Source organism: Peromyscus maniculatus, chromosome 22 (genome assembly GCF_049852395.1).
Source record: "Peromyscus maniculatus bairdii isolate BWxNUB_F1_BW_parent chromosome 22, HU_Pman_BW_mat_3.1, whole genome shotgun sequence".
NCBI classification, from domain to species: Eukaryota; Metazoa; Chordata; class Mammalia; order Rodentia; family Cricetidae; genus Peromyscus; species Peromyscus maniculatus.
The window spans coordinates 17,480,798-17,493,485 of record NC_134873.1 but is presented as its reverse complement, the minus strand read 5'-3'; the positions used below and the strand labels follow the sequence as shown (position 1 = coordinate 17,493,485).

At 48.1% G+C, this 12,688-nt stretch overlaps 1 protein-coding gene across 7 annotated transcripts; it reads left to right on the top strand.

Moving 5' to 3' along the window:
• The first annotated feature begins 5 nt into the window (after window positions 1-5).
• Eif2b4 (eukaryotic translation initiation factor 2B subunit delta) lies at window positions 6-6,448 on the top strand. Of its 7 annotated transcripts, none has more exons than XM_006995521.4 (13): window positions 23-128; window positions 506-549; window positions 855-990; window positions 1,266-1,475; window positions 1,862-1,944; window positions 2,108-2,199; window positions 2,438-2,552; window positions 2,745-2,821; window positions 2,955-3,057; window positions 3,925-4,052; window positions 4,184-4,361; window positions 5,271-5,451; window positions 5,565-6,448. In XM_006995521.4, the coding sequence occupies exons 1-13, from the start codon at window positions 98-100 to the stop codon at window positions 5,762-5,764; spliced, it is 1,578 nt and encodes a 525-aa protein (XP_006995583.1). In that variant the 5' UTR covers window positions 23-97; the 3' UTR covers window positions 5,765-6,448. The 7 variants fall into 7 exon arrangements, with proteins under 7 accessions (XP_015844481.1, XP_006995583.1, XP_006995582.1 ...); XM_006995520.4 differs by having other exon boundaries at window positions 1,263-1,475; window positions 5,565-5,822; XM_076559288.1 differs by having other exon boundaries at window positions 29-128; window positions 859-990; window positions 1,263-1,475; window positions 5,565-5,822.
• The last annotated feature ends 6,240 nt before the right edge of the window (window positions 6,449-12,688 follow it).

Here is a 12,688-nt window from a genome sequence, read left to right as displayed (position 1 = left end):
GGGGGCTACCTCCGCGGGAGGCGGCCGGGGACCCTACAGCCCAGGTGGCGCTGTAGTCTGAGTGACCTCGGGCGGGAGGAGCCTAGGGCCGACAGTCATGGCTGCGGTGGCGGTGGCCGTTCGCGAGGGTGAGTGAGAGGCTGGATGCACCCACTGGTAGAGGAGCAGATGAGCTCCCGTCGCTGGTGCCGAGCCCCGAGCGCCTCTGGGCCTTGCCTCCCGGTTTCTGCGCGTCGCCGGGCTCTGGTTTGCACGATCTAGGGCGCAGCTCGGTGCGGCTTGCCGGCTGTTCCCAGAAGGGTGACTGACCCTTTTCCTCCCCGCCCCATCCCCGGCCCGTCCTTTGATCCTGCCGCGCAGTGCGTCCCCACGCGGATCCCGGAGCGCCTCGCGCCCCGCAGCCGAGCTGTGGTCATGCCAACCCAGCAGCCTGCTGCGCGGACGACTCTCCCCAAGCTCTCCCGGAGCCTCTCTGGTTCACTCTGTGCCCTGTTTTCTGATGCAGAGTCGAGATCCGAAATGAAGGCAGAACTTTCTCCTCGGCCTGGGGTAAGTGAGGGAGACCTCTGCTAAGTCGCCTGTCAAGCGCTGCGCAGAAAACGGTGTCCCCTTCATGCGGCCCCATCTCCCATCCCCTTTCAGTTCATTTCTCAGTAGAGGCGGGATTTTTACAGAGCTTAATATGTATGTGACTGTGGCTCCGAAGAAGTTTCTCTCCTTATGAGATGTAGACTTGTAACAGAAGTCAGAGAGGATCAGGGACCTAACCCCGCGGGAACCTAGTACGCATCCAGTAGTGTTGATAAGCCTTTCGAATTGCCTGGGGAAGAGCAGTTACGCTGTCTGTGTCCCAGGCAGCGGGGCGGGAGATGACCCAAGAAGAAAAGCTTCAGCTTCGGAAAGAAAAGAAACAGCAGAAGAAGAAACGGAAGGAGGAAAGGGGGGCAGACCAAGACGTTGGCTCTTCTGTATCTGCAGCTCAGTGTCAAGGTGCGCGGAGGTTTTAAAACTGGAGTAGGACGCTGGTTGAGGGCTTTCGTGGGGGAGACAGAATCAAGTTGATTTGAGCAAGTACAGAAGAGGTTATTTGGGAGACGGAGGCAGAGGCAAACCGGGCCAGCCTGGTCAACACAGTGAATTCCAGGCCAGCCAACTGATACATAGAGACAAAAAAATAGTTTAGATAAACTAAAAGGGAAACTTTGGTTGGAACAGAGAGATCACCCTCCTCGGGCCTGGGCACTTCTTCCCTCTGTCTTTAGTAGACCCAACCAGAGAACCCCCAGGACCTGGTAGTCAGTTGGGAGGCCCTGCCGGGGAGAAAGTTCCACCAGCTGGCCGGAGCAAGGCCGAACTTCGCGCGGAAAGGAGAGCCAAGCAGGAGGCAGAGCGGGCCCTGAAACAGGCGAAAAAGGGGGAACAAGGAGGACCCCCTCCTCAGGTCTGCCCCAGCACAGCTGGAGAGGCCACCGCAGGTATCTTCTCTTGGTGTTAAGACTTCACTTACTCCAAATTCTTGTACCCACATGGCTTCCCAGTCTCTTTTTGTTTTGTTTTGTTTTTCAAGACAAGGTTTCTCTGTGTAGTTTTGGTGCCTGTCCTGGATCTTGCTCTGTAGACCAGGCTGGCCTCGAACTCATAGAGATCCGCCTGGCTCTGCCTCCCAAGTGCTGGGATTAAAGGCGTGCGCCACCACCGCCCGGCTCCCATTCTTAACCTTGGGAGGCAAGAGTTTAAAGTTTTCCTGTGGACTCCCCCTGCTCCATCTTCCCAACGTCCTAATTTCCTGCTGTCCCCATTAAGCACTGAAAACACATGTCCAGACATAGAGCGTCTTGAAAAACAGCTCATTAACTTTCAGGATCGACACGTCTCCCTGAGCACACCCAGGCCGATGACCCCACACTTCTGAGGAGGCTTATTAGAAAACCAGAACGACAACAGGTAGGAAGTTGCTTGGTCCTCGGAGAACTGCCCTGGGCAATGAAAGGTCTGGAACCCCACTGACTAGTGGGGTCAAAGAAGTGAGTGAGTTTGCTTCCTTTCCAGCTTTGTCCTGTAAGTTTTGAACTCTGGATTATTGATCACATTCCTTTGGTTTGTCAAGGTTCCTACACGAAAGGATTATGGATCCAAAGTCAGTCTCTTCTCCCACCTACCCCAGTACAGCAGACAAAACTCCTTGACCCAGTACATGAGGTAGGATCTTAGGGAAATTGTTCTGACTTCTCAGTCTAGGAGATTGAGGAACTCAGTGTTAAAAGTGGCTGGGAATTTGAGATGAGATGTGGCAGGTGGGAGGGGAATAAACTCAAGGCCAAACTGCAGGACAAGGGGGGGGGTCTGTACTAGTGAAGGAAGTTCCTTTTTATCAGGGGCACGGGGCAAGCGGTCCTCAAGTTCCCTTAAAAAGTATGTGACACCACCATCCCATCAGCGTCCCATGCTCTGTGATCCACCCAGCCGTGGTACGACTCGGGCTGCAGTATTCCCAGGGCCTCATCAGCGGCTCCAACGCCCGGTGTATCGCGCTGCTCCGAGCCTTGCAGCAGGTATGTCCCGTATCCTCTGTGTCTCTACCCCACGCCGCAAGACTGTCCCAGCATGCCTCCCCGCAGAGGCCTCTGGGACGAGGGAGGAATGACTCACACTCTGAACACTTCACCAATGGAGGTCGCCTCTGTCCCATTTCAGAGACCTGATCTAGGGAGCATTTTGCTGATCTGATTGTGTGTTTTCCATAGGTGATTCAGGATTACACCACACCTCCCAATGAGGAACTCTCCAGGGATCTTGTAAATAAACTAAAACCCTACATCAGGTGAGCACGGCCGTGCGGGTCCCTTTGCACCTTACTTGGTCCTTTTGTACGCCCTTCACTATTTTCCTCCTTCTGCCCTCTCTTTAAGTCCTACCGCGAGGCGGTGCACAAACAGGAGGTATTGTTGTTGCAGCTTCCTGACCCAATGCCGCCCCCTGTCGGCAAGCATGTGCAACGCCATCAAGTTCCTGAACAAGGAGATCACCGGCATGAGCAGCTCCAAGCGGGAAGAGGAGGTGATGAAGGATTCTGGGAATGGGAAAGGCATCTGCCTCTGGTTAAGATAAGCAGCAGCATTCTGAACTCCCGGAAGACATGTGTTGACACGCCACTCGGCGTCACTAGTCCCCGCTTAGGGAAGTGACTTGTGCTCTTGGCATCTGGGGGCCCAGTCCAGGCCCGTTGTTATATACTTATTCAAGCATACAGCATGATGATTTTGGGGTTTTATTTTATTTTATTAATTTATTTCCGAGACAAGGTTTCTCTTTGTAGTTTTGGTGCCTGTCCTGGATCTCACTCTGTAGACCAGCTCCGCCTGGCTCTGCCTCCCAAGTGCTAGGATTAAAGGCGTGCGCCGCTGCCACCTGACTTTTTTTTTTTTTTTTGAGACAGGGTTTCTCTGTGTAGCTTTGCGCCTTTCCTGGATCTCGCTCTGTAGACTAGGCTGGCCTCGAATTCATCTGCCTCCCGAGTGCTGGGATTAAAGGTGTGCACCACCACTGCCTGGCCTTTTTTTTTCCTTAACATTTATTTTAGTGTTCTGTCTGCACGTTTTGCTTGTATGTCAGAAGAGGGCACCAGATCTCATTACAGGTGGTTGTGAGCCACCATGTGATTGCTGGGAATTGAACTCAGGACCTCTGGAAGAGCAGTCGGTGCTCTTAACCTCTGAGCCATCTCTCCAGCCCAGCTGATGATTTTTGTTTTGAGACAGTCTATGTAGTCTTGATTGTCCTGGAGCTTGCTATATAGACCAAGTTGGTCAGACTCAGATCCTCCTGCTTCCTGGGTGCTGGTATCAAAGGTGTGCGCCACCCTGCCTGGTACATACAGCATGACGACCAGAGTGTGACTTATATCCATGTTCTCTCAACATTTAGGCCAAGTCAGAACTTAGAGAAGCCATTGATCGGTATGTACAAGAGAAGATTGTGCTCGCAGCTCAGGCAATCTCACGATTTGCCTCTAAGAAGATCAGTGATGGAGACGTGATCCTGGTGTATGGATGGTATGGTCAACACCTGACTTGAGAAAACTGGGGAGGGGGTCGGTCAGGAGAACAGTCTGCCCCTTGCCTTTGTGAACAGGCTGGCCAGCAGTTAGTCACTTTCCTAACATCTCCTCTCCATCCATATCTAGCTCCTCTCTGGTGTCACGGATTCTCCGGGAAGCTTGGGCCGAGGGCAGGCTCTTTCGGGTGGTGGTGGTGGACAGTCGGCCCCGACTGGAGGGAAGGCACATGCTCCGTTCTCTGGTCCGCGCCGGGGTCCCCACCTCCTACCTTCTGATTCCTGCAGCCTCCTATGTGCTCCCAGAGGTGAGGGTTCTCACGAGAAAAAGGTGAAGGGGAGGGGTCTAGTCACACAGGCATAATCTTACCTGCTGTTCTTTGGTTGTTTTACATTTATTTATGCACTGGGGCAGGTATAGGGGAGTGAGCAATGTGAGGGGTAGATGAAGGCAGTGTACCCTGGCTCCCATGTGGAGTCAGAGAACGCCTTTTGGAAGAGGCAGTTCTTTCTTTCCATGTTTACATCCTGAGGGTGGAACTCGGGTTGTCGAGCTTGGCAGTGACTTTACCCACTGAGCCACCTCACTGGCCCTTACCTTTATAATAATAATGATGTATTACTATATTATTTACAATAATAATAATGATATATTAGTATATTATTAAAATTATTATTATTATTTGAGGCAGGGTTTCTCTGTGTAGCCTATATTTTTATTTTTAGGAGACAATCTCATGTAGTCCTGGCTGGCCCAGACTCACAGAAATCTGCTTGCCTTTGCCTCCCCTTTTATCCTTGATAGAAAAAAAGCAACTAGTTGCCCATTAACTTGGCAATCCCAGCACTCGGGAGGCAGAGGCAGGTGGATCTCTGTGAGTTCGAGCCCAGCCTGGTCTACAAAGCGAGTTCCAGGAAAGGCGCAAAGCTACACAGAGAAACCCTGTCTCGAAAAACAAAACAAAAAAGAAAGAAAAAAAGCAACTGCTACATACAATAGCACAGTTTAGTCATTACAGGAAGATTATATTAAAGTATCAGCCACTAAAAGGAACAGGGCAGTTTCCCTGTTCTGAGATGATACAAGTTGTTTTCTAAGAGCAGTCAACGTGGTGTGTTGCTGAGTGTTGCTGTTCAGACCGAAGCAGGGGACCTTGTCACCCACTGATAGAACGTGACATTTTTTTCTTCCCTTTCCACGTTGTCTAAACAAACAGGTTTCTAAGGTGCTGTTGGGAGCCCATGCACTCCTGGCCAATGGATCTGTGATGTCACGGGTAGGGACAGCACAGTTGGCCCTCGTAGCTCGAGCACATAATGTTCCAGTCCTGGTCTGCTGTGAAACATACAAGTTCTGTGAACGTGTGCAGACGGATGCCTTTGTCTCTAACGAGCTGGGTAAGCAGAGCAGAACTGAGGCTTCGGGGACCTGGGGAGACTTGACGGGGAAGGGTAATTAAACCCCGACTTCTTTTCTACGAGCATGTCAACGGACCCACTTCTCATTGCAGATGACCCCGACGATCTGCAGTGTAAGCGGGGAGAACAGGTGGCCCTGGCTAACTGGCAGGACCGCTCATCGCTCAGGTTGTTGAATCTGGTCTATGATGTGACTCCCCCTGAACTCGTGGATCTGGTGATCACGGAACTGGGCATGATCCCGTGTAGCTCTGTGCCTGTTGTCCTTCGAGTCAAGAGCAGTGACCAGTGAAAGGGGGCGGGGGTGGGGGTGGGGGGGGTGTCAATAAAACCTTACTCCCGACCCCCACAACGCTGCTGCCTTCGTGTCTCTTAGAGCATCTCTGCCTCTTCAGTCAGGAACCCACACTCTGCATCCCCCTCATCACCCACTGTGAACCTGTCCGTGGAAACCCTTCTTGGGTGGTTAGCTCCAGGGAGCCAGGACTTTGGAGGAAGATGTTTTGTGTAAGCATCAAAGATATTCAAAGTGGTGGCACTCCCAGAGCTCTCCTTTAATCCCAGCTAGGGTAGCCAGTCTCTGTCAGATTAAAGGCCAGCCTCGGCTACATAGTGAGTTTCAGGCCAGCCTGGGCTACAAAGTGAGAGCTAGTGTCAGAAACAACCACTGGGGCAGGAGAGGTAGCTCATTGGCCAGTTCCCAGGGCACTTGTGTTCAATTCCCAGCACCCATATGTTGGCTCACACCCATCTATAACTCTAAGTCCAGAATATTCAATGCCCTCTTCTGACCTCAGGCACCAGGCACGCATGCGATGCACATACACACAGACACAATGAACATACACATAAAATAATAGCTGGACATGGTGGCACACACCTGTAGTCCCAAGTCCCAGGGCTACATAGAGAAACCCTGTCTCAAAAACCTAAATATAATTTTTAAATAATTAAAAAAAAAACTTTTTAAACAATTAAAAAGCTATTCATGTGCTGTAGATATCGCTATGTATAAAAAAAATGCTGATTGGCCAATAGCCAGGCAGGAATTACAGGCGGGACAAGGAGAGAAGAGAATTCTGGGAACAGGAAGGATGAGTCAGGAGATGCTGTCAGATGCTGCCATGAGTACCAACATCTAAGATACTGGTAAGCCACAAGCCATGTGGCAAGGTATAGATGAATAGAAATGGGTTAATTTAAGATATAAGATATAAGATACTAGATAACAAGAAGCCTGCCACGGTCATACAGTTTGTAAGCAATATAAGTCTCTATGTGTTTACTCGGTTGGGTCTGAGCAGCTGCAGGACTGACTGGCGGGACTGAGAAAGATTTGTCCTGACCGTGGGCCAGGCAGGACCAGGAAAACTCTAGCTACACTCATGTCTTGAGTCAGCACTAATTTTGTGTAGTACCTGAGCTAGGAATGAGGAGGGATATGAATATGTCATAACCAGATATGGTGGGCCCGGGCCTCTAACCCCACTGCTCAGATGCAGAAGCAGAAAGACCAAGTCAAAAAGCCAAGGGCTAGAGAGAGCTATGTAGTCGTAGAACACATGCTTACCTTGAACAAAGCCTCGGGTCCATCCTCAGCACAAGGCCTAGCCTTAGTAATAAGCTGGCACTTACTATTTATTGGGTTTTTTCGAAATGAGTTCTCTCTGTAACAGCCCTGGCTGTCATTGAACTCAATTCATAAAACAGGCTGGCCTCGAACTCAGAGATCCGCCTGCCTCTAACTCTGGAGTGATGGGATTAAAGGTGTGCACCACCATGTCTGGTCAACTTATTTTCATCTATTTAAGTTTTGAGATGGTCTTCCTATGTAGTTAGCTCTGGCTTTCCTGGAACACACTATGTAGACCAGGCTAGCCTGGAATTCACAGAGACCCACTTGTCTTTGCCTCCCAAGTGCTGGGATTAAAGGTGTGACCACCACTCCCAGCTCTAAATTGGCATATTTTGAGTACTTTCTATCTGTCAGAAACAGCCCAGCCTTTTATACCGTTAATAGGCCAGTTGTGGTGGTGACCCCTGGTAGGATTTGCTGCAGGAGGTGGAGCTAGGATCATGAGTTCAAGGCCAGCCTGGGCTATACATTTACACAGCACTGGAGAGGCTGAGGCAGGCGGATCTCTATGAGTTCGAGGCCAGTCTGGTCTACAGAGTGAGATCCAGGACAGCCAAGGCTATGCAGAAAAACCCTGTCTCTAAAAACAAAAACAAAAAAGGTTAATACATCTTTATGAACCTTATAGATGACGAAATGGAATCACAGAGAGGTTACGTTACTTAGCCAAGGCAACACAGCTGAGACATGAAGTCATTAAGATAACACAGTTCAGCCAGATGGTGGTGGTGCATGCCTTTAATTCCAGCACTTGAGAGGCAGAGGCAGGTGGATCTCACTGAGTTCAAGGCCACCCTGGTCGACAAATCAGGATGAGTTCCAGGACAACCAGGACCGTTAACACAGAAACCCTGTCTCGAAAAACAAAACAAAAACAAACAAACAAACAAAACCAACAATAACAACAAAAAAAACCCCACAGTTCATCAGAACTTGAATCATGATATGATCACAGCAGTCTGAACCCAAATCCTTATGATTTTGTCTTTTTAGGCAGGGTTTTATGTAACCTAGGGCTGTGAACAAGCATGACCTTGAGCCTGAAGTGGCACCTTTAATCCCTTCAGTCAGGAAGCAGAGGTAGATCTCTGTGAGTCTGAGGCCAGCCTGGGCTACAGAGTCCCCCTGGCTTCACCTTCCCCAGTACTGGGGTGACAGATGTGTACAAACACCGGTTTATGAGATACTGTGGACTGACCCAGAGCTTCATGAATGCCAGACAAGCATTCTCCTGACTCAGCCATGTTCCTAGCCAACTAGGGGCTTTTGGTTTTCTCTTTTTGAATCATTGTTGGCTATGATGCTGGGAATGGTGGCTCACAACTATCTACTTCCAGTTTCAGGGAATCTGATGCCCTTGGACCCCTACAGGCACCTGCCCCCTGGGAAAAACAAACTCACTCAGGCATACATACACATAAAAGTAATTTTAAAAAATTGTTGGTTGATTTTTACTCTTTTGGTTTTCGGGGAGGGGGGGGGCCTGCCACCAAGCTCCCAAATAGATCCACTTGGAGCCTTATTACTACTTATAAATGGCCGACTTTAGCTTGGCTTGTTTCTAGCCAGCTTTTCTTAAATTATCCTGTCTACCTTTTGCTTCTGGGCTTTTGTAGTATTCTGAACCGCCCCTTGGGAACCCTGCTCAATGTCCTGAGGTCATCTTATGTAAAGTTCCCTTTGGGAAAAAACTCCTTCCCCTTCAAACTACGCCCCCCCCCCCTTAATAATAAACTTTCCACTTGGACATGTATTTGCATGGTGTAACTTTCCACAGCTCCATGTCGCAGCGTGCCAACTCGTCCACATGGTCTCTCTCCCTCACCCACCAGGGCACTTTGGCCCAACCTGCCAAGGCCTCCCCGCTCGTCATTTCTTAACACTTTTACTTTTCTCTATTTTTCTTTCTCTTTTTTTTTTTTTTTTTTTCTGGTCTTTTTGAGACAGGGTTTCTTTGTGTAGCTTTGCGCCTTTCCTGGAACTCACTTGGTAGACCAGGCTGGCCTCGAACTCACACTCACAGAGATCCACCTGCCTCTGCCTCCCGAGTGCTGGGATTAAAGGCGTGTGCCACCACCGCCTGGCTTCTTTCTCTTTTTTAAATTTACTTATTTTTATGTGCATTGGTGTTTTGCCTGCATGTATGTCTGTGTGAGGGTGTCAGATCTTGGAGTTACCGACAGTTGTTAGCTGCTATGTGGGTGCTGAGAATTGAACACGGGTCCTCTGTAAGAGCAGCCAGTGTTCTTAACTGCTGCGCCATCTCTCCAGCCCCTCCTTTCTCTATTTCTGTATTTCTTTTCTTTCCTTCTCATTCCATGTCTGGCTGTGTGGCTGGGCGGCTGGTCCCTGGCATCCTCCTCTCCTTGTTCTCTTCCTCCTTTGCCCTCCTCCTCCCAGAGTTCTCTTCCTGTTTTATTCTCTCTGCCTGCCAGCCCCGCCTATCCTTTCTCCTACCTCACTATTGGCCATTCAGCTCTTTACTAACCAATCAGGTGTTTTGACAGGCAAAGTAATACAGCTTCACAGAGTTTTTTTTTTTTTTTTTTAAAGATTTATTTATTTATTATGTATATAGTGTTCTGTATGCATGTATCCCTGCAGGCCAGAAGAGGGCACCAGATCTCATTACAGATGGTTGTGAGCCACCATGTGGTTGCTGGGGACTGAACTCAGGACCTTTGGGAGAGCAATCAGTGCTCTTAACCTCTGAGCGATCTCTCCAGCCCACAGCTTCACAGAGTTACACAAATGCAACATAAAAGATTGGAACACATCTTTACAGCATTAAACATCTTCACATGATTAAACAAATGTTCCATAACATAAACAAATGTAACATGTCTTAATATTCCACAACAAAAAGTGTTGGCTTAACTCATGCCTCCCAAGTTCTGGGGACTGGCAGGCATGACCCACAATGCCTGCTCTGTCTTTATGGCCTTTGGGTTAATGCACAGTATAGAAAGATACACAAACTATCTTCATTGTGCACTAAAGGCAACACAAACAGGATCCTTGGATGATGTGACTGGGTCTAGCTAGCATGGTTGTCTTCACTGGGTAACACCTGCTGGAGTCCTTGGAAAAAGACTCAGTAAAATAATCAGGAGGCAGATCAGCAGAGGAAATAGCTTAATGTGAAAAAAAAATGGTTCTTGGGCTGGAGAGATGGCTCAGAGGTTAAGAGTACTGACTGTTCTTCCAGAGGTCCAGAGTTCAGTCCCCAACAACCACATGGTGGTTCACAACCATCTATAATGGGATCTGGTGCCCTCTTCTGGTATGCAGGCATACATGCTGGCAGAATGCTGTATATATAATAAATAAATAAGTCTTGATTGAGAGTCAAGCTACCATAAGCTTTGGAATGGAAATCATCTATGTTGTCTGTAAAGGCATTTGTTTGCTTGTTTGTTTGTTTGTTTTTGAGACAAGGGTCTCACTATGTAGCGCTGGCTGTCCTAACTCACAATGTAGCCCAGGCTGTCCTCAAACTCACAGAGCTCGAACTGCCTCTGCCTCCCAGAGTCCTGGGACTAATAGCACATGTGCCACCACCACCCAATTGTTTTTGTTTTTGTTGTTGTTGTTTAATTTCCATATAGAACAAAGGGAGAGTGAACTGTGTGAGAATACTCACCATTAGATGCAACAGTTATTAAAACTTGCCACTTTTTGTATCCTTCGACACAAGGACTCACAGCCTTGACCTGTGTAGCTGGTGCTGGCCTCGAACTTTGGCTCCTCCCACTGCCACTTCCCACGTGCTGAAATATGCCACACTTTTGATTTTATTACGTTTAATGGGGGGGGGCACACAAGGGTGACAGTCAGATGACTTCATCTCTCCAGCCTTCTTACTCTTCCTTGCTGAAGTTACTGTGCAGCAAATCCCAGACAGGAATCATTTTCATGCTTGCAGACTTCAAGGTGTCTCTTAAAAATACACAAGTTCAGCCAGGAGGTGGTAGCGAAAGCCTTTAGGACCAGCACTCAGGAGGCAGAGCCAGGTGGACCTCTGTGAGTTCGAGGGTAGCCTGGGCTACAGAGCAAGATCCAGGACAGGCATATTGCGGGGGGGGGGGGGGGGGGGAATGTTTCTTTCAGAATGACCTCTTTTTTTTTAAAGTGGTGACACCTCACCCAATTCTCTAAGCCCTTCGATTCCCTATTCACCCTTTTTGTCAGGAATACCTAAATGGGTTGGGGTGCTTCATATTGCTTTCTATTAGGAAGCAAACAACGACCTGTGAGTTCCTTTCTAGTGGTGAGTGTGGCCTGGCATTCTTAAGGTTCCCTTGAACCTTTCATTGAGTGGTTTTATCCAATTAATGGTTGTGTGAATTTCACTGGAATGTAAAAGTGCCTTTTCTAACTCTCACTCCTTCCATATTTAGTATCTAATAATGGCAATCGTTTTAAAGGGTGGGATGGCACAGCCTGTAATCCAGCCCAGAGGAGGCTGAGGGAGTAGATCATGAAGTTGTGGACAGCGTAGGCTGCTAATAGCAAGAGAGCCAGAGCCTACTCAAAACAAAGAGGGGTTGGGCGTAAGAACCTCACAGCAGTTTCTTTGTCTAAACTCACACTGGGAAGGCTGTTCCCTTGTGCTTTCTCATCTTTTCACACAGGGTCTTGTCACATAACCCAGGCTATCCTTAAACGTATCTTGGTCTTCTCAGTGCTAGGACCTCCAGGCTTTGGACTATGATACTTGGTGGTGTCTTCTTATTTTGTTATTATGAGCTCGTGGGCTTTTTAGATCGAATGTACCACTCGGTCATCAAATTTAAGCAAATCAACAGGGTGAGCCTCATGCTTAGAAAGGTAACTGTTAAGAAATCAGAGACTTGGGCTGGAGAGATGGCTCAGAGGTTAAGAGCACTGGCTGTTCTTCCAGAGGTCATGAGTTCAATTCCCAGCAACCACATGGTGGCTCACAACCATCCATAATGAGATCTGGTGCCCTCTTCTGACATGCAGGTGTATATGCAGACAGAACACTGTATACATAATAAATAAATAAATCTTAAAAAAAAAAAAAAAAAAAAGAAAGAAATCAGAGACAAGGGCCAGGCAGTGGTGGTGAACGTTTTTATTCCCAGCACTCGGGAGGCAGAGGCAGGCGGATATCTGTGAGTTCGAGGCCAGCCTGGTCTACAGAGTGAGATCCAGGAAAGGCGCAGAGCTACACAGAGAACCTGTCTCGAAAAAACAAAACAAACAACAAAAGACAAACAGGGCATGGAGGTTTGTGCTTGTAATGAGAGGACTTAGGAGGCTGAAGTAGGTCAGTGATTAGCTCCTAGGGTAAGGGATGGAATTGAGAAAGAAGGGAATTTGAGCAAAAAAAAAAACATAAAACGTATTGTATCAACATTGAGAAATGAATTAATTGCCCACAGGGTTAGTGAAGTTTTGAAAATAGTCTTCACTTGATGCCCTTTGTGTTTTGGAATATTATTTTAAGATATATCACATTTGTTTACCTGTGGAGCATTTTATTTTTTTGGTTTTTCTTTTTTTTTTTTTTTTTTTTTTTTTTTTTTTTTTTTTTGGTTTTTCAAGACAGGGTTT